The following is a 21820-nucleotide window of genomic DNA, read 5'->3' on the forward strand; positions in this document are numbered from 1 at the left end:
TCTTTTAGCTAATCCAGTGCAATTAGGCTTGAACTTTCTGTTGCTATCTCGGTTGCTGTCGATGCAGGTAAGCAGGTTCTATTGGCTACTAGTTAGAATCCTTTGGCGATTCCTGCCCATTGTATCTGCTAGACTACTGCCACTGCTAGTCTGTTTAAGCTGTAGAGGCTACTAGAGCGCTCTGTTGTGGTGTCGTTTTGCTCCGGCGTCGCAGGTGTCGTATTAGTTCCGATAAAATTATCCGCGATTTGTGTCCTGAAAACGTTGTGTTATCTCCTGTCTGTCTGTCGCTCTCAGAGGCTGCGTCATTTAGAAGATGTACTGCCTTCTTGCTTGATGAAGTATCTTTGCTAAGATGGCGATCGTCCGCGTGTCGTCTGTTTACTGGATCAAGGGAGACCAGGGACCCTGGCTGGACCCCGTGCCAGCCACACTCACGGCACACCCCAATCTCCCTGATAGGGTTAATTTGATCCATGCCGCCATTGCAAATTTGGCTATTCAGAAAAATACCATTACAATTTGCCTATTTGTAACCGTGCCATTGAAGTTTTGCAGAAATTAGAACCGTGCCACTCCCGTCATGATTTCCATTTATCCCCTCCTTTTCCGTCTTCTCCGTTACAGCGCGCAGCACGGATCGCCGCCGCCGCCTCAATCAGCCACCACACCTCGGCCTCGGGCCTTGAGCTCCGCTGCACCTCCACCGCACGTCGGCCTCGGGCTGCCGCGCCGAGCCGTCCTCGGCTTGCTGCGCCGCTCCTCGCCGGCCACCGCAAGGCCGCGTGGCCACGCCCCGCCGCCATCCACACCTCGCCGGCCACCGCAAGGTTGTGGCGCTGCCCGACCTCGTCGTGTCCTCGTCGGGCTGCGCCACCGTCACCCAGCTTCGTCCGCATCACGCCGCCGGCCATGCCAAGCCAGGAAAGAAGAAATCGAAGAAAAGAGAAAGAGAAAAGGAGAATCGAAGAAATCGGCGGCTCTGTCGCAACCTGCGGCGGCGGCGGCAAGCACGACGTCCGCGCGGCTTCACACGTCGGTGCAACTGGTGGCGTTGTCGCCGGAGACATGGCTGAAGTCGAGCTTTGTGTAGGCTGTACCCCTCCTTCCAGTCATCCAGCACCAAGTAGAGATGGCGTCGGCGCCGACTATGCTCGTCGCAGCTGTAGCTACGGAGGCAGCGGGAGTAGTAGTGGCTACCTCCTGTGCCTCTCGAGGTGGCGTACGCATGTACGCGACGGCGGCGAACACATGGTCCGGCTCACACCGCCGCGAGCGGAAGCGGAGACGACGAAGCCGCCGCCGCCGCTGCCGGCGGGCTGCTCGCCGGCGGAGAATGGATCGTAGCATGGAAGCTAGATCAATTTTGTGAAACTAATTAACTCGTGCAATTAACTCGCCGGCAGAGAATGGATCGCAGCATGGTCCATCGCCGAGCTTAATCGCTGCCGCTGCCGACGCCCATCTCCTGCTCCCGCCGCCTATCTGCGCGTCCACACCTCGCCGGCGGCGTCGGTCTCGGCGTTACAGCCAAGGAGGCGGTGGTGCGTGGGGACGAGGCCGTGAGGCTGGTGGAGGAGGCCGTGGGGTTCCTCGACCAAGGCTGTCAGCGGCAGCCACGTGCGGTGGCTGACTGAGGTGGCGGTGGTGCGCTGCGACGGAGAAGATGGAAAAGGAGGGGATAGATGAAAAATGTAACGGGAGTGGCACGGTTCTAATTTTTTTAAAATTTCAATGGCACGGTTACGAATAGACGAATTGTAATGGCATTTTTCTGAATAGCAAATTTGCAGTGGCATGGATCAAATTAATATGGCTGGGTACCCGGCTCCATTTGCCTTCACAAACTCCGAACGGGCCACTGGTTTCGGTCCGATCGAGTTGTCGGCCCAGAGCCCCGGAATCACGGAGTAGGGTAAGCTACTGGCCCAGTGGCCTTTACAGGGCTCCACTGTAGGAATAAGTTCACTTTACGTCCCTCAAATTGTTGCGGAGTGAAATTCACTTAAGGTCCCTCAACTCCGGAACTAGTGCAAATAAGGTCCCGAGACGTTTGATCAGTGGCTTAGGCTGATTTTGTGCCTACGTGACACTTATCAAAAAAAAAAAATATGGGACCCACATGTCAGCGAGTGTACGCTTCAAAACAAGAAATGCCGTGGGACCCACCACACCCCTCTCTTTCCTCTCTTCTCTCCTTCTCCCCCTCTCTCTCTTGTTGGTTCCCCCGCCACTCTACTCAATCCACCTCAATCGTCGGCCAACCAACTGCCACCGTCGAACCCTCTCACCTCCCCACTTTGGGATTCTGGCCTTTGCCTCTCCGGTGTCCAAACCTACCCACCCACCACCCACCCCGGCGTGCTTGCTTACCGCTCAGTTCCCCCAACCCCTGTAGCTAGTGTCCGCACCAATGTCTACTCCCCTTCTAGCCTCTGCAGCAGCTGTTGTCCCAAAAAGGGAGAGAGAGAGAGAGAGAGGAGGAAAGGGCGGCGTCGATGATGACAATGAGGAGGATGACTTGGGCAAGCCAGAGATCTGCTGCTAGCACTCCCAAGCAAGGTCCACACGCAGGTTGGCGCCCTCCACCGGTGCTTCTCCTGGCACCATGCCTACTGCACCGCCACCAAGCGCGCCACCAACGTCCTTATGGAACTCGCCAAAAAGGATAAGCGCGCCCATCCTGAACCCTCGCTGCACCGCGTCGATTCGTGGTTTTCCGTGCCTGGCTTCAAGTCATGAGCTTAGGGGTTGGGGGAGGGGGGGTTCTGGATGTGTTTTCCCTTTGCAGAGGAGGTTGCGAACGTGATCATAAAGGGCAGCGCCATACCCGCCTTGGTGTTCCACCTCAAGGGTCCACCCGCCGTGGTGGCGATGTAGAAAAAGCAACAAGCTCGGCCCATTCAAGCATGAGAGAGAGGGTCGCAAGTTACCCTTCTCTTCGTTGGGCGCCGCCCTCTACGATATATTGGCCGCCCTCCTCTCCTGTGGCCACCAGCCACCGCCCTTCTCCTCATCACCCATCACGTCATTCTTTCCGTCGGTCGTCGCCCTAGAGGGGATAGGGAGGAAGGGAGAGGGAGAGGGAGAGAGAGGAGAAGAGAGAGGGGGAAGGGAAGAGAGTAGTAAGAAAGTGCTAGCCAATAACATGTGGGCCCGTATTGGTCTCGCGCTAACTTATTAGCTTGCCCCATCAGATTCGCCTAGGACTTTAGATGATCCAGTTTTACAAATTGAGGAACCCGTTATATATTTTTTTCGGGCAATTGCGTTGTTGACCCTGTTTTGATACCTAATTTCCAATTTGACCTTGTTTTTTAAAACTTGCTCATTTGACCCTCTTTTTCACAAATGAAGATCAAACTTGACCCTATTATGTAAAGGCAATGTAACGGTGTTAGTTCATAACAAAAATGTCATTTATGCCCTTGCTTATTTGACACTACTTTATTAAAAGATTTTTTTTTATTTTTCTAGGTTTGACAAATCGATGTTAGATTTGACAAATTTTGACATGGGTTTGATAAATTTAACATAGGTTTGACAAATTGTCTTAGATTTGATAAAATTTTGCCAGCATCAAACTCAAACTGTACAAGGGAAAAAACACATGTAGACATGTAGTTATGGCATGCCCGAAGGATCAGGCTCGACGGCCATCTCCCACATCCACGTGTTGTGGCTGCCGCAGCTCCTACGTGCCGCCGTGCAGCAGCAGCACCTGCGCGTCGCTGTCGCAGCTGCACCTGCGCGTCGTCACCACCGCACGTCCTGCCGCCGCCGCCGAAGCCCTCTCCGCGCGCTGCCGCCGAAGCCTCCATGAGCGCCGCGCCGACGCCTCCGCAGCTCCCATCACGTGCTGTCACCACAGCTCCCGCCGCCGCAACCCCACCGAGCGCCGCGCCGGCGCCTCAGCAACCCCGCCTCGTGCCGCCTCCGCAGCCCTCATTGAGCATCCACCGCCATCGCCACCGCAGGTCGCGCCGAGCGCCGCCGCCGCCGCCGCCGTCCCGCCGCGTGTCGCCGCCGCCGAAGCCCTCACCGCGCGCCGCCGCCGCAGCCCCCTCCATGCGCCGCCTCCGCCGAACCCTAGCCGCGCCGTTGAGATCTGAGAAGACCTGGGATGAGTGGACGGCACCGGGTGAAAATTTTGGGGATATGATTGATTTTGTACTCTGGGGCATTTTAGTCAGTTTAGAATATAAAATGATTTATTTTCTGTTACGTAAATAAACTTTAACGGTGTAGTGAAAACAGGGTCAGACGGCAGTTCCGATTTTAAAAAGCAGGGTTAAATGGGCAAAGTTAAAAAATTAGGGTCAAATTAGTAGTTAGACTTCAGAATAGAGCCAAATGAGCAATTGTCCTTTTTTTTTTGGGATAAATTTCAGATTGGAAAAAGTACGAATTACCCCCCGAACTATTATGGTAGTACGATTTACCCTCCTAAACTACAATACCAGACATTTGACACCCCAAACACTTAAAACCGGCTAAATTTCCCGCCCTAAGTCGATTCCAAGCGTTTTCAGCTTACGTGGCACACGTGCCACGTGGCGATACAGTGAACAAAAACAAATATAAACAGGTGGGGCCCAGCTGTCAGCACCTTTTTTTCCTCTCCTCTCCCCCCTCTCTCGGTGAACAACTAAACACTGCGAGAGGCGGGCGGGCGAGGAGCCGACGCTGACGGGCGGCCGGCGGCGGGTGAGGAGCTGAGGCTGGAGGTTAACGGGCACGGAGGCGGCGGCGGGCGGCCGCGGAGGCGGCTGCGGACGAGGAGCAGACACCGACGGGCGGCCGACGGCGGGGATGGCTGCGGACAGCGGGCGGGCGAGGAATCGACGCCGACGGGCGGCCGGTGGCGGAGATAGCTGCGGACGGCGGGATAGGAGCCGAGGCTGGAGGCGGGCGGGCGCGGAGGCGGCTGCGGGCAGCGGGCGAGGAGCCGAGGCCGACGGCGGGCTGAGCAGGCTGCGCCGATCCTTCATCCCGCGAGCTGAGCAGGGGGGCGCCGCCGTCGTCTGTCCAGCTGCTTCCGCCGCATCCCGGTGAGCACCCATCCGCCACGCACCCATCTCCACGCAGGCCGGTGGAGGAGTTCGTTGCCGCCGTGGACCTCGCCGGCGAGTGGCGCGGCGAGAGATTCTTGCAGGTGATGTTCACCAACGGGTGCTCCCTGGTGGTCTGCTGGAGATGATGAGGACGGCGAAGGTGATCAGCGGCGGCGGATACGCACACAACGACCCGGTGTTCGGCCGCCACGGCGCGCTGTACATGGTGCCGTACGTCCGCCGCGACATGCTCATCACCGAGAACCACCTGCCTCTCCTCCTCCAGAAGCTCGTCGCCGTCGAGACCGGCAAAGAAGCCCAAAGAAATGGTAATGGACACCATTGATATTGATCGATCTCTCTTCCACCATTGCTAGCTATAAGCTCACCATTAACGGATTACTTGAAAAAGGGTGACATCGAGTATGAAGTGAACAAAATGGTGCTGAGGTTCATCTCGCCTCGTGCAAGATGCCGCCGGCGAAGGAACACCGGGCGCTCCACCCGCTCGACTTGTTCCGCAAGAGTTTGCTCAGTGGCCAGCACCATAGACCACGCGGTGACCGGGGCAGAGGCGGCGGCGGCGCCGCCAGGAGAGATGACCGCCGCCACGACGACGACGAGGAGGAGGCCAACGGCGGCATCATCCGGTCGGCGGCGGAGCTCTACGAGGCGGGCATCCGGTTCAGGCGTCCTCATCATCTGGTCGGCGGTGGAGCTCTACGAGGCGAGAGAAGAGAGAGGAGAGGGAGGAAGATGGGAAGATGAGTATGACATGTGGGACCCATATTTTTTTAATAAATAAGGTGCTGACTGGATTGCCACGCGTATGCTATATAGGACAAAACCGCGTTGGATAGGGTCGAGGGGGGTAATTCGTCCGGTATTGAAAATTCAGGGTGAATAATATCTGGTTTCAAGTTTAGGGAAAATAATTCGGCCAACCATGACATTTAAGGAGCATAATTCGTACTTTTTTCTTTCAGATTCGATGACAAAATAACATACCTATATGAACTTATTCCTCCATTGTATGTAGGCCAGCTTCCAATCCGCCAATTGCAGGCTTGCAAGGTGCAGCGGTTCCTCGACGTTGTTATTGAGCTTCTTGGTTAGCTGGTGATCATGAGGACCAGCGTGGTTGGGACTTGGGGGCGGGGGGAGGCGGTGATGACAGACTGCATGCGAAGAGCGGAATACTACTCTGTCAAAAAAAATAAATTTGTCCAGCCTTTTAGGTTCGTAGGTATGATTAGTTTTTTTTAAGGATGGAGGGGTAGACAAGAGGGATAGGTAAAAGAGTTTGCACGAATTTCAATGCAATTATTGCCGCTAAAATGGTGGCTTGTTATTTTTTCAGTAACCAATAATTATACAGTGTCCTTAGTATTTTGAAAACGGGGGAGCTAGCTACTACTAGCTGGACGATCTGTCCTTAGAAGAACCAAATTATACTTCAGGAAGCGTAGCTTAGCTCTCACAAGCGATACAACTACAAGCGATAAGGGGCTGGACCTCATCGCGCACACTCGCGTGGCGTACGTCGGTCCCCGCTGACGAAACGTGCAGATTGACAAGCCTTTCGACGCCACGCCGCGCAGCGAGTAAATAAATACAGTACTCCCCACCAACCTGCTACTCCACTCTCCTCTCTCTTGACAGCAGTACAGGGATCGATGGAACAACGCCGAACACGTGCGATCTACAGGTGGTGGTGTAGCTAGCTAGCTGGGCTGGTCAAGTCGGCTGGCGTACACCGTCCGCCCCAAATACTGCTACTCCAACGCAACGCTCCGTGATGGGAGACGGCGCGATTTCCCAACACCGAAAAAGCGTTAAAATAGCTGGGTGTTCGGTGGTGGGCTATGTTTGCACACACAACCATGACGCATGTTGCGCTCCACTGTTCCTGTTTCCGCCGCACCTTTCCAATCAGATGATCATGACGCCTCGGCCGACGACCTCTCATCTCCGTGCGTACTGTACTCGCCTAGCTAGGTACGTACTGCTCCCCCGTCCTATAATATAAGGATTTAATTTTTTTACTTGTAATGTTTAACCACTCATCTTATTTAAAATTTTATGAAATTATTAATTATTTTATTTGTGACTTACTTTATTATCTACAGTACTTTAAGCACAAATTTTCGTTTTTATATTTGTAAAAAAATTTGAATAAGATGAGTGGTCAAACGTTACAAGCAAAAACTGAAAATCCCTTATACTGTGGGACTGATGGAGTAGTACTTTAACATACATGCTGTGTTTAGTTCACACTAAAGTTAGAAGTATGAAAAAAAAACTTTAAAACTAAACAGGGCCACAGTAGGTTATGTTTTTATTCATCCTAGTTTCACAGTAGTGTTTTCACTTTAGATTGTGTTCGAGAGTTAAACAAAAACAAGAAAACAACATCATTTTTCACACACACTTTTCAAACTGCTAAACGGTATATCATTTTTTTAAAAAAAAAACTTTCAATAGAAAAATTGTTTTGTGTATCTTTTTAAGAATTCATTTTTTAGGTTTAAAATAATTATTAGTTACACACTAATAACTTATTCCCTCCATACTCGTAAAGGAAGTCGTTTTGGACATCGACATAGTCTCCAAAACACAACTTTGACTTCTTGTTTCTATAAAAATATCTTTTTGAAAAGTTATATATGTATACTTTTATAAAAGTATTTTTCAAGACAAATCTATTCATATAATTTTCACATTTTCAAACTCAACAACTTGAGAGTTATTCATGATTTATATTCCCAAGGTTTGACTTAAACAACTTTCTTTATGAGTACGGAGGGGTACCTCGTTTTGTGTATCTTTTTTATTTCTCTTCTTAAACATGGCCTATCAAGTAGTAAGCTGTGTTTGAAAGTTACACTTTAAACTTGTGGCCCACTGAACAGGTAGGCTAGGGTTAAAAAAAACCAAAGCATGGAAAACCTTCTCTTTTATCTCACAGTCACAGCGGTGTGCATGAGCTCGAGCATGTGGATTGCATGAGCAAAGGGGCTTGGAGTCAAGGTCGAGATTATGGCAAGGTCAAGGTCGAGGTCAAGTCACGGGAAGAGGACGACGATAATGCCAACAGAAGACGAAGCTAGCAGAGAACGAGCCCATGGCTGATCCCACCGGTGCGATGGGGGCGATATAGTGTAGGCAGAGGTCAAGCTCGGGTTCCACCTACTCAGGCTCCGCTGACGTTGACCCTGTGCTCAGGATCCGCCGCCATCTACCCCCTAGATGCACCATCCTAGCTCGAGGTCGAGGTCAACCTCCCCTATTGCTAATTCTGGGTTGCTCAAGCTCTACCTCGTTCTCACCAAGCTCAAGATCCGCCCTAGCGCTTACTCTACTTCGCTCGAGGTCGCTTTTGCATACGCTGTTGGTGGAGACCAAATAGAGATAAAGATGAAAGATAGGCACTGACAGGTGGGCTACTGGTTCAAAGTGCAACCTTTTGGAAACAAATTATAGTTGAAAGTGAAAACATTGGATTAAGTTATCTAGTCTGAAACCATGGTAAAAAATACATAACCCAATATGCAATTTACTCATAAAAAATGTTTATATTTTAATAAATAACTTGGTCAAAAAATACTACGGTAGCAGCAGCCTATCCATAGTTTGAAATGGAAGTTCAGATAACTCGTAGGATCACGTACATTGTCACATGTAACAATTTACTTCTAAACTTAAAGCGCTATCCTAATGCAATGAAAGGTATGGTTTATTATAGGAGTCGAAATCCAACCAACACACTTTTCCGGCCCCTCAAGACGATATACATCATGCGCAATTAAAACCCTTTGGGGAGCAATTTTTTCAGCGTTTTTCGGAACTTTTTCTCTTCTTGGAAAATGCAATGTGAGGTTTGCTTTTTGCAAAAAGCTCCACGTTTATATTTATAATCTCAGATAGATCATCCAACGGACCGACACCTTGTGTTTTTCTCTCACAACAACAGTGGCGTATGATGAAATTTTATATAGGTGATCCAACACATAACTTTTTAAATACTCTAAATATAATCAAGTTAATTAGAAGTATAAATTGATTAAATGTGCATCATAATATATTAATAAAGGAGCTTCTTTTCTTTTTTTTAAGCTTATTTTCACATATGTATATATATATATATGTATTGGGCTAGGATTATTTTGGGTGGTCTTGGGACCACTCCTGGATTCACCTATGAAAAAAAAACTCTCATTCTTGTAAGGAATACAATAGAAGAAGAGAAAATTCCGCTCTACTGTCATGAAATACTTGAAGTGCTGCAGACATGCCAACATGGTGCATCAGCACAAGGTTTTTTCAACACATACGTTTCACGTGATTAATTTCAGCTGCAAGCTGGATTAAATATAGTAGATGTTTCTACCTTTTTTTTAAAAAAGAAGCTACACCAATATAATTTGTATTGTTTAAACTTTTCATAACAAAAATGAAACGTTCAACTAGGGAAAACCAACTTATCTAAGACTATATATATGGCACAAAATAATTTAAGTGTTAAGTAGTATTTGCCAATGTGACGTGCTAGGTGTATAGCTACAGGTTATCAAGAATCTCTTATACGTTTCTTCCTTTCCAACCAGAAAGAAGGCAGATCAACACCATGATATCTTAAAAAATGTCAAAGTTTTAACGTTTCATCACAAATTGAAACTTTAAACCAAGGGAATATTTACTTATAAGACGTGATTCTAGAGTATTGCGAATTTATATTCACGCAAAGTGTAAAGCTACATGTTGTAGGAAAACCCGTAGCCGTTTCTTCCTTTATAGCGAAAAAAGAAGGCGAATATTAACGCCATGATATCTTAATAAATGCCTTGTTTTAGCAATTCATCATAAATTGAAACAGTAAAATAGGTGAACAAAGATGATATACATGACATTTAATACTTCCAAAGTATTGTGGGTCGACAAACGTGATACATCCACAAGGTGCAGTTGTCCTTCGTAGGAAATCCAGTATACGTTTATTGCTTTCCTCCGAAAAAGTGGTACCAATATCTCAACATATATAAAATGTTTTTCTTTGTAGCAGTATATATATACGGCACGTTACTTATTGCATATGAGCTAAGGGATACACTGACGCAAGGTGTTGAATACATGTGAATACGTCCAGAAGCTATCTACCTACCATTTTTAAAATTGAAAATATCACTAAACCGTATCCGTAGCAACATCGCTAGCCACCGAAAACCAAAATAACTCAGCACCGAGTATAGCCACAACGTCACGTTGGTTGAATCGGGGTTAACTCCATAGAGAGCAAGTTTATAATTACGCTTCAGAATAACAATTCTAACTATGCACTTGGACGAATATTAGCCCAGATACATATAGCTAAAAATTGTTATTTTGTAACAGGGGTTAAAAAAACACTTTCTTCACGTTTTAAAGTTTAATATAAGGTGGACCTTCTGAAAAACAAAATGATATTGTCGGCAAAAATTGGCAACTACCCTTGGTAGCATCCGCCGTACTTGGTAAGTCGAGGTCAGGATCGATAAATCGTGAGAAAATCCCATGACGAGGGATATCCATCTTGGCGGGCATTTGTCCAAACGAGACAAACACAGTCTATCAACGAAAAAGATTGGGAAAAAGGAAAAAGAAACGACAGTACAAATTGAACGGCCCGAAAGCAACATCAAACCCAGAACCCATAAGCGTGTGTTTTATCCTAATCCGAATCCTAATCTCGCCCAATTATTAACGCCTCCCTTTGTACACCGCACCTAAACCCCACCACCCGACCGGTCGGACCGGTCAAGCCGGTAGCCGCACGCATCACCCAACGCCGCCGCAACAACAGGTCAACGTCCCCCCGCCTGTGTGTCTCAACGCACCGCACCGCACCGCACCGCACCGCACCACAACCAAGTCGGCAAAATGTCTGCGGCTTTAAAATAAACCGGTTTTTTTTCTCGTCGGGCCGCTTGCCGGTTCGGCGCGGGTCGGGGGCCTATATATAAGCGCGGGCCTCCCTCCTCCCCCGCACCACCTACCTCGCGTTCCTTAAACGGAAAAGAGGGGAGAACCCCAAGCCTCTTCTTCTCTCCGTGGTATCGTCTCGGCTCGGCGCGCGAAATTACGGTTCGGTCCCTCGCGGCGGCCGCCTTCCTTCCTCCTCTTCCCTTTGCGTGCGCGCGTCGCCGATCCGGGGGAGCGATGGTGGATACGCGGCGGAGCGCCGCGGCGAAGCGGCGGGCGTCGTCGGAGGAGGCGGCATCGCCGGCGACGGATGGGGCTGCGGCGGGGGCGGGGGCGGGGGCGGGGGCGGCGGGGAGTTCCACGCCTCGGAGGCGGTCGGGGAAGCGGGCGAAGGTCCGTTGCATGTGTTCACGCGGGGTGGAATTTGAGGGGTTTTATCTGATTTTTTTTGTGTTGGTTTTGGTGTGTACGGTAGGCGGAGGCGACGGTGGGGACTCCCGCGGCGAAGGCGGGGGGAGCAGACGCGACGGCGGCGGCGGCGATAGATGTGATCGATAGCTCGGTGGAAAACCTGCACGGTGTGGCGAGGCCCACGGGCGCCGTACCGGCGTCGTCAACGGTGTCCAACTCTGGAGGTTGGGTTTTCCGGCTTTTGGGGTGTATTAGGATTGATTTAGTTCAGGGGAGATATGTTTCTGATTGATTTGGGCTTGTTTCGATTCTTCAGTGAAGAAGAAAAGGACAAAGTATATAAATGTTCCATCAGCGGAAGAACTCTCACTCTGGAAGGCAAGGCAGGCGGTGGCGAACGGGCGTGCTGAGGCTTGGGGAAGACTGATTTCTCAATCTTCCGAGGTTCGGTGATCAACTTCCAATCGGTTGAAACAATATGTTCTGAAATTTCCTATTGTGTTCACTAAGATCATTCCATTGATAGACAATGAGGTGCTACAATAATAGCAGATTTCAGGAAACAGAGTAATTTTTTGTTTCGAAGGTTTTTTTATAGAACCTGGATTTGTGTTGTGGTCTTTAAGGACTAAGGACTAAATCACGCATTCTGCAGAAAAAAGAAGTACAAACCCCTCAATTCCGAGTGGCATAACTTCTGTCCTTAGTTCTTAGTGGTATACATTTTGTATATTTTATCTGATCTTGGACCAAGACGAAACAAAAGTTAACAAGTTTACATAGGTTGGGGTGAAAATATACAAGAGCATTTGGGAATTGGGATTAGGTTGTGTATGTTCAGCATTCCTTTATTTCAAAGGTTTGAATGGATGCTGATGGAGGGTTATTGGCAAAGGGTGCCTGCCTCTTGAGAAGTTGAGAGAACACCAGCCTCATTTACTTCTATAGTGTTAATTTGCACCATGGAGTCCTTTTGTCTTTGCTCATGATTGTGTTCATCTTTGTCCTTTCCAGTCTCCTTCAGTACCTATTTATACTACTCATTTTACGGTTGGCCATGGTGGAAATTATGATTTGAGGCTGACAGAGTCATTTCCTGGATCACTTATTTGCAAATTGAAGCATGTTAAGGTATAGTTGCACATTCTTTTTTCTAAATTTTGACTTACGTGTTTTCATCTTGCCTTTTTTTTTTTGAGTTTCTTACTCAATTTTTGACCTGTTTGTACCAGAGGGGTGCTGCTCTTGAGATTTACGTATCTAAAGCTGTCCATGTAAATGGGAAGGTATTAGATAAGACTGCTAAGGTCACATTGGTTGGAGGCGATGAAGTTATTTTTAGTTCACTTGGGAGACATGCTTATGTATCCTTTCATCACCAACTACCCTTGCATAAGTGTTGCTTGTACTGGCATCTGTTCCACTAATGTAATTGATTGTTCAGAAAAGTATTAATGTTGTATATGAAGCTCCTTAACATGTTCGCAGATATTTCAGCAACTTCCAGAGGAAAGATCAAGCACATCAACATTTTCGGCCACATGTGCTTTTCAGCAAGGGCAATATCCAGTTACCAAAGGTACATTGGATGTATCATCTAAAGGAGCCAAGCTATCAGTAATGCCCTTTAACTTTGGAAATGGCCGCCCTCCGTTGGTTCCTCATGGTGAGGCTATTTTATAACAGTTTTTGTTCCCCCTCTTAACCCTGTAAACTTTTTGAGGGCTCATAGTATATGTATTCCATCCATTTATTTGTAAGGCATATCTGGACCAGGCACATGGATGTAGGGATTATAAAATCAGAAAAATTGCAGATGGGAACATAATGTTCCTATGTTGATGCTTTGCACATAAGTTCTTAGTCCGTGGCATGATTTTAGTAATAAATGCATATAGAGGGAAGATGAATGAGTTCAATAGTCTGATTACAAGAATTGCATGCACATGTACTTTGAAATGAGCTTGGACTTTTGACAAAAACTACATGCCTCATATTATTTTGTTTTCAACTTCAATAGATACAGAGATAGTCAGCAGTTTATGTAAAACAATGGAGGAACAGAGCCAGCTTGCTTCTGAAGAAAATTTACAGGTTGCTCAACATCAACTGTTGAAAGAGGATCTGAAGAAGGTGGTCGTTAATGCAAGTGATATATCAGATTCATTTGATAGTTTTCCATATTATCTGAGGTATGCGCTAGCTGCTTAACCTACAAAGTTGCAGTAATTTGGTCTGCAAATGAATGCCAATTTGGAACTTAATTTAGAGAAGCTAATGTAAGATAAATGAATGTTGCTCTTTTGATGACACAAAAGGTGCATTTAGTCCCTATAAATCTTGATCCACCAATGTTTTGCTTTTATTATGCAAAGCCTCGGTAAGGTATAGGATAATCTCCTAAGTTCAATATTGTTGGCATTGTGCATTATATTGCCCTTTATTTTTATCTTGTATATGCCACTTTTATCACTGAAAATTCTGAGTGATCTCTATGCGGATAATTTGCCCTAGTTTGTTTAATTGTGTAACATCATAAGGTGTAGCAGGACACCAGATATGGTTGACTTCATTCCATTAGTCTTATCTGGTTATGTCTTCACTATAGCTCTCAATGACATCAAGTACTAGGATAGTGTTATCCATGTATGTTTCTGTTGTTTATTTACTTCACAGTGATGACATTCTCTATCTTGACATTGAATTATATGTGTATTCTTTTGCTATGGACACCGGTTGCACCTCTCTTTTCTGGATTCATTTTTGAGCCAGTAAGTAGACAGGTGATGGCAAGAAGAATGGGTTAACTGGTCATAATGCAATAGCACTGAGTAGTTCTAAGTTCTAATAAGACCTTATAACTGAAGTACTAATCTGCCTGTTTCTTAGTTAATGTTGAGTGCTTAGTCTCATGTGGTTAAGAACTATCTTTTAATGGGACCTAACCTTTTGCAGTGAGAATACCAAAAATGCTCTCCTGTCTTCAGCGTATGTAAACTTATGTTGCAAGGAATCCATCAAATGGACAAAACATATATCTTCTCTTTGCCAACGGGTATTATTGTCTGGTCCAGCTGGTAAGCTTATTGCTGAATGTAAATTAACTGCTCAATTAGTAATTTTTAAGAGAGTCCATTTTTCACTCTAAAAGAAAATTGTTGCTGGCATTTACTAATTTTTTAAAATGCTATGCATGGATTGTTGACTAAAATAATTGGCATTTTTAAAGGATCTGAGATATACCAAGAATCATTAGTGAAGGCTCTTACCAAACACTTTGGTGCTAAGCTGCTCATTATAGATCCTTCGTTGCTGGCGAGTGTAAGCTTCTTAACCATAACCATGGTCTCTTTCTCTAGAGAAAGTGTGTGTACTGTTTAATGTGCACTGATGTTATTCAAATGAGCCATCACAGTTTTCTGACAAGAACACACACCCAAGTCATACTGATGTATTTCCTCTTACATTCTGCTGTAGTATTTTGTGCTACACTGCTTAATTTTTATTCGAATCTTGATTCTTCAGATAATGTCCACAACTTCATAGCAAAATTATCAACCTTGCTACTACCGTATGCAAATACATCCAGAAGTTCTAGCTTTTGCTAATATCGCAATAACTGAATTTCCTTATGGCCTGTCTTTTTAAATGTTGATCTTTTAGATAACTTTTTAAATGTTGATTTGTAAATTGGATTTTGCATATATAATTTTTCTAGTATAATTCTGTGCCTGCTTAAATACTTATAGACAAAATGTTTGCCTAAGCATGTAGGGACATACACTATTGCTTGAATTAATATGGTTCTTGGATATATTTCATTTTTCTTTTCAGGGACAGTCTTCAAAGTCGAAGGAATCTGAGTCGTACAAAAAGGGTAAGACTATGCATGTACTATTAGTTATATGCACAGACTCACTGAGTAGTGACTGCTTTGGTCGCTATGTATGCCTAGTTTAAGTAGAAAATCATTGAATTGAGTATGGTGACCTTAAATTTGTCCGTGCAGTAAAGTTTGCAGGAGATTGTAGTTCCTTTTTTCAGAATATTTATGATGATAATAAAACCACAACGTCAATGCTTCTGATGGTTTTTTCAGGAGATAGGGTGAGATACATTGGTTCAGTACAATCAACAGGGATTATCCTTGAGGGACAAAGGTGAGGCATATTAAGATAGATTATTGGCTTTCTAATGTTCTCTGTTGAAATCGGTGCCTCATTATGGGAAGCAGTTTCCATTTCTGTGTTCACCTAAAGTACATTTTGTCGTGTGACATTACCAAAAGAGTGAGGAGTTTAGATAGACAAGTTACTACTGTAGTGCTAATCTGGAAACATTTTTAAAGGGTGCTACAATAAATGGTTCCCAGTAGGTTATGTCTTGCATAAACATAAGCTTTCTGAAGTATTCAAGCGACGTCACTGTTATTTCAGTTCTTGTGGCAATTTTGTGTTCCAAACGTACCCAGAAAAGCAGATCTTACGTAGTAATCATGACAATAATCTCTAGCTCCATTTTTTTTGTGAACATTGCATGTGATATTATAATGAACTTACTGTATATTCTTAGGTTATATAGTTGGTATTGATATGCCGCAGGCTCTTTTTTTTTAACAAACGACCCTGATTGGTTTTAGTTTCGGATCATCAGTCCGGCATGTGATCAATGATGGTGTGTGAAGGGTTGAACTACGTGTTTTTTTCCCTGAATTATCTGTTATCTCCCTTTGTTTACAAATGCCATCTTAATGTTACCATTTGCATCTTTTACTTGCAATCACCTTGGGGCCTTTTTTCCTGTAAACAATCTTTTGGTGTCATCATCTGCATCCGCTGATCGGTTTATGCCAAATGATACGATCTGCAGAGCTCCAGATTATGGCTCACAAGGTGAAGTTAGGCTTCCTTTTGAGGAAAATGAATCCTCGAAAGTTGGAGTCAGATTTGATATAAAGATTCCTGGTGGCATTGATCTTGGAGGCAATTGCGAGGTTGACCGTGGTTTCTTTTGTCCAGGTGAGCCTGTTTGCTCTGTGCTCCTATGCCTTAAATAATTTATACCTATATCATACATAGATTCTGTAATTTGGCATTTATTACTATATTTGATATAATGTAAATTTGAAATTCACTTGTTTATGTTTCCTTGTATCTCCAGTTGATTCTCTTTGCCTCGATGGCCCAGGATGGGAAGATAGAGCTAAACATCCATTTGATGTAATATACGAGGTGTGTGCAGTCCTTTTTGGCTATGTTTGTTGGTGTTCCAATTCTTCTCTTTTTACTTACTGGTTCTTTCTACAGTTTGCTTCCGAAGAAAGTCAGCATGGTCCTCTGATACTATTTTTGAAGGATGTTGAGAAAATGTGTGGAAACAGTTACTCCTATCATGGCTTAAAGAATAAGATTGAAAGTTTCCCAGCTGGTGTTTTTATTGTTGGGTCCCAGATCCATACTGACAGTCGGAAAGACAAGGTACTGCTGCTTGTAAGAATCATTATAACTAGTATCATTTTACTTGTTTCCATCTAGCTAACAATTTTTTTTTTCATACAGTCAAACAGTGGCTCTCCTTTCCTTTCAAAATTCCCATACAGCCAAGCAATACTCGACCTCACCTTCCAGGTGTGTTTTTCTAGTTTTACTGAAGTATCTTGCAATTGATGTTTGTGTACATTAAGCCAAATCCTGTTCTTCTACAGTTGTGCTCATATTCTTGTGAATTTCTTTGGTTACCCCATGGTTAACTTAGGATATAATAGTTATAACAGTATGCAGAAGATGTCTGATGTTCCTTATTGCAATGGTCACTAGTTACTAGTAACACAGCATTCTCAACTTCCTTTTCATTGTTGAAGTACAGGTTATTTCTTATCTGAATTATTGTGATTGAACTCCACTTGTTACAATCTGATGAATTAATGCAGGATAGCTTTGGTCGGGTGAATGATAAAAACAAAGAGGCTCTGAAAATAGCGAAGCATCTGACTAAACTCTTCCCAAATAAAGTGACAATACAAACACCGCAGGTGTGTCATTTGTGTTATTATAGGGCGACATTTACTTTCAGGCACTGCCTCTTTCAAGTTTTAACTCTGAGAAATACAGGATGAATTGGAACTCTCACAGTGGAAACAGCTATTAGACCGTGATGTTGAAATTCTGAAGGCAAAAGCTAACACGTCAAAGATCCAGTCGGTAAGTATCGATGGTGTAGACAACTTTGTACATATATATGTATATTTAATTAGCTGTCTGTTTAGTTATTGTTATTCTGTTATGTTTATGGCCTTACGGGTCCAGGTGTGTTTAATACTGAAATTATATTTGATCCGTAAAGGCTTTTCAAAAGTGCTACCATGTATGTACCCTTCAATTTCCAGATAATTGTTTGGTTACAAGCCCCCTTGGTTTAAGAATCATGCATGTTGCATATCTATGACAGGAGATTCACTTGATAACTGAAAAAGTGAAAATAATTTCACACCTGCCAACTCCTTATGCTGTTTCTTACTTAATATTTCTGATTCCATTGTATGTATTTCTGCAACTGGATGTAGTTCTTAACCCGCAATGGTCTGGAATGTGCTGACATAGAGACATCAGCATGTGTTAAAGATCGAATCCTTACAAATGAATGTGAGTACAGTCCTACATTTGTAATCCTGCATAATTTTGTTCTGTGGCATAATTGATCTGCTCTTCTTATTTTCTTATTTTGCTCTGTTTTGTTTTCAGGCGTCGATAAAGTCGTTGGTTATGCTTTGAGTCATCAATTTAAACATAGCACAATCCCAACTCGTGAAAATGATGGATTACTTGCCCTTTCTGGTGAAAGGTATGCTCTCTAACCCTGTAATATTTTACATTGTTGTGTAAGAAAGATTAACTTCTGGTCTATCTCATGTCTGCTTTACTGAAAATTTCTATATTTGCAGCCTTAAGCATGGAGTTGAGCTGTTGGATAGCATGCAAAGTGACCCTAAAAAGAAGAGCACAAAAAAATCACTTAAGGTAACTTCTATTCTTTAACCGTTTAGATTGCCAAATATATGTTATGACTAGACTGGCAACTGGCAGCCTGGCCCAACTTCTTGTTTGTATCCTGACTGTTCTAGAGTTTTGCAAGCAAACAGTAATGACATGATTTTTGGGCTTTGGGGCTATTCATGTTAACTGTGCTTACAGCTTACATACACCCACTGTTATTTTTAGGATGTAACGACAGAGAATGAATTCGAAAAACGGCTTCTTGGTGATGTGATCCCTCCAGATGAGATAGGTGTTACCTTTGAGGACATTGGAGCACTAGAAAATGTCAAGGAAACTTTGAAGGAACTAGTGATGCTTCCGTTGCAAAGGCCCGAATTGTTCTCCAAAGGACAACTTATGAAGGTAGCTCAAGCTTCATAACTTTTATTTAGTACCCTTCAGTTCCTCTGCACTCTGTGTGATCTTTCTTCAGTCTTCCGTATCACTTGTAGAAATTTGATGTTCTGATTTTTCTGTTTACCCCTTTCAAGTAAATATCTCCTGCTTCGCTTATATATCCATGCGGGCTTGCTGAGTGGGTACTTAATGTAGAGCAGTGGCCTTCTGTCCAGCTATGCTTTGACCATTAACTCTATTGCCTTGTGATTCTATTGTTTGCCCATTAACTCTACTGTTCTGTGCTTTTGAGATTCAACTATTTTTTCCATTAGCACTAATTTTTATTCCAGCTTTCATGTTGGGAGTATTTTGTATCGTGTAGCCTAGTAGGCTCCCCACGCATCAATTATTGATTCATGTGCCCCCTAACCCTTCAAAAAAAACCCTGCAAACTAAATGTAGCATGCTAATTATCATGGTCTGTTTTTTTTATTTGGTCTCTTGTTTCTTTTTTCCACTTGTTTCACAAACATAGTTCTGATCACCATTTATTCACCAGCCATGTAAGGGAATATTGCTTTTTGGCCCACCTGGTACGGGGAAGACCATGCTTGCTAAAGCTGTTGCAACAGAGGCTGGCGCCAATTTTATCAACATATCAATGTCTAGTATTGCTTCAAAGGTACTCCCTTTATAGAGCTATGCAGAGTTCCAGATTGTTCACATCTTGAATACTCCTTTTGCTGATATCTGATTCTGACAGTGGTTTGGCGAGGGTGAGAAATATGTCAAAGCTGTGTTTTCACTTGCAAGCAAAATTGCTCCTAGTGTCATTTTTGTGGATGAGGTCAGTCAACAAAATTCTTATGGTCATTTTTTTTGGAATGAATTTTCGTTTGGCCCACCTTTTATATTACCAATGTTTCAGTTTGGACCACCATATACCTAATCTTCTCACTTTGGACTGGTAATTTTACATTTGTTGCACTTTTGACCACCCCAACTCTCTTCTCTAACCAAATTGCAACAAAGGCAAAGTTACCTAGTCCAAAGTGAAAAGATTGGTTAAAGGGTTGTCCAAACTCCAAAGTGAAAGCTGTGAATCACTCTTTTTTATATTGCCTATGATTCAGCAGGCTAGCATGATTTTGGTTTATCCTGTTGAGTTTCTTACTTTCTATCCATTCGTTTTTGTAGGTTGATGGCATGCTGGGTAGACGGGAGAACCCAGGGGAACATGAAGCTATGCGCAAGATGAAAAATGAGTTTATGGTAAATTGGGATGGTCTGAGAACAAAAGATAAAGAACGCGTATTAGTACTTGCTGCCACCAATAGACCATTTGATCTTGATGAAGCTGTTGTTAGGAGGCTCCCCAGGAGGTAACTTTTTTTACATCGCTGTGGTATTCCTTTTATTTTTACAATGAAATGCTAATGGTTGCTTGCCTGATCACATATCAATTTAGGTTGATGGTGAATTTGCCAGATGCATCCAATAGAAAAAAGATTCTTAGCGTAATACTGGCCAAAGAAGATTTGGCTGATGATGTAGATCTGGAAGCTCTGGCTAACTTGACCGATGGTTATTCAGGCAGTGATATGAAGGTATTTTTGCTTTATGTGAAGACTCTTTATTCTTATTTGATTTCATTTTGTTGAAATAAAACAATGATTTTATTTTCCTTTTGTTCATGATGGCAACTACTTTTCAGAATCTGTGTGTAACTGCTGCACATTGCCCCATAAGGGAGATCCTTGAAAGAGAGAAGAAGGTTAGTTTGATTTGTCGAGATTGTGCCTTCTCAATTTCTACCAAGTTATTGAAGAAAAAAAAAATCTACTGAGTGAATGTTTCTGGTCTATTTCATCCTAGTGAAAATATAGTCAATACTGTGGAACTGCTCTTTTATCCACTGAAAAACTGTGTATAATATCATTGCATGCCCTGCCTACAGAACATCATCGATATATTAATATGATGAACAATTAGTTGTCGGTTGTTATTGTTACTGTTATACGATGAACTCAGTTCACCATTTTTTGTCTACCTGCAGGAGAGAGCATCAGCAGAAGCAGAAAATAAACCATTACCTCCCCCTCGTTCTAGCAGTGATGTTCGTTCCCTAAGAATGAACGATTTCAAACATGCACATGAGCAGGTAATGTTACTGCCACTTCTTTCCTTTTTCAGGAAAAGAAAATGAGGAAAAGGGAAAAACAAAAAGAGACTCAGGCTACTACAAGATCTGATGTCTCAAAACTCGCAATTTCTAATAAACGTATCGATGGTTTTCATTTCCATCTCAAACATTACGTATAATTGCTGCCTACAGCCCTAGTGGTGTGTCAGGAGAAAAGAAAGAACTCATATGTTCATGTCTACATGGTCATCAGATGTTTTGTAGAGTCTAAATTACTTATATAAAAATATGATGCTAACATAAACTACTTTATGTATAGGTATGTGCAAGTATAACATCTGATTCGAGAAATATGACTGAGCTTATTCAGTGGAACGATCTATATGGAGAAGGCGGGTCCAGGAAGAAGACTTCTCTAAGCTACTTCATGTAGCCTATCGCTAGCCTATGTACATACAACATAAGCATTAGCGTAAAGCGGTCCGGGAGATAGACAAGAAATAGCTCTTCTGTTGTTGTTCATGTATAGGTGATACCCAGTCAAATTAGTCGTTGATCTCTCTATTCATGTCAACTGTAAGTTCGTTAGGCCGAAGTGTAGCGTAGAAAAACCGGTTTGGAACTTGAACTATCAAGCCTGTAAGCCTGACCATCAGATCGGTTGATTTATGTCGACAGCCAGTGCAATTCATTTAATCAATTGATGCTCGTATCTCTGCAGTTCAATTGGTATATACCGTTTATCCATGTTTCTTTTTCTTCATTCCGTGGTACTTGGTTTTCATGGCAGCGTGCAAAATAGTGCATTTGCTTTGTTCAATGAATTAATGCTTCAGTGCTGCAGGTTCAATGGGCCTCCAACTCTATCCGTCCTATATAAA

General features: G+C 44.0%; 1 protein-coding gene across 1 annotated transcript; it reads left to right on the forward strand.

The window, feature by feature from the left end:
* Positions 1-11092: 11092 nt before the first annotated feature.
* Positions 11093-21651, forward strand: LOC127779413 (uncharacterized). The gene is made up of 28 exons (XM_052306178.1): positions 11093-11405; positions 11488-11647; positions 11740-11867; positions 12438-12554; positions 12656-12787; positions 12912-13089; positions 13444-13615; positions 14379-14500; positions 14653-14744; positions 15258-15300; positions 15523-15583; positions 16293-16441; positions 16584-16654; positions 16730-16900; positions 16982-17050; positions 17353-17454; positions 17534-17623; positions 17986-18064; positions 18164-18263; positions 18364-18439; positions 18641-18820; positions 19356-19478; positions 19560-19643; positions 19994-20178; positions 20265-20403; positions 20511-20570; positions 20853-20957; positions 21259-21651. The coding sequence occupies exons 1-28, from the start codon at positions 11250-11252 to the stop codon at positions 21370-21372; spliced, it is 3258 nt and encodes a 1085-aa protein (XP_052162138.1). The 5' UTR covers positions 11093-11249; the 3' UTR covers positions 21373-21651.
* Positions 21652-21820: the final 169 nt, after the last annotated feature.

Source organism: Oryza glaberrima, chromosome 7, assembly GCF_000147395.1.
Source record: "Oryza glaberrima chromosome 7, OglaRS2, whole genome shotgun sequence".
NCBI lineage: Eukaryota > Viridiplantae > Streptophyta > Magnoliopsida > Poales > Poaceae > Oryza > Oryza glaberrima.

Excerpts from the sequence above, each read along its gene's own strand:
- LOC127779413 (XM_052306178.1), top strand. The coding sequence starts at position 11,250 with ATGGTGGATACGCGGCGGAGCGCCGCGGCGAAGCGGCGGGCGTCGTCG. Across the intron at positions 14,745-15,257 it reads ATCCTTCGTTGCTGGCGAGT|GGACAGTCTTCAAAGTCGAA; the intron begins GTAAGCTTCTTA and ends TTTTCTTTTCAG. Across the intron at positions 19,644-19,993 it reads GTGTCATTTTTGTGGATGAG|GTTGATGGCATGCTGGGTAG; the intron begins GTCAGTCAACAA and ends TCGTTTTTGTAG.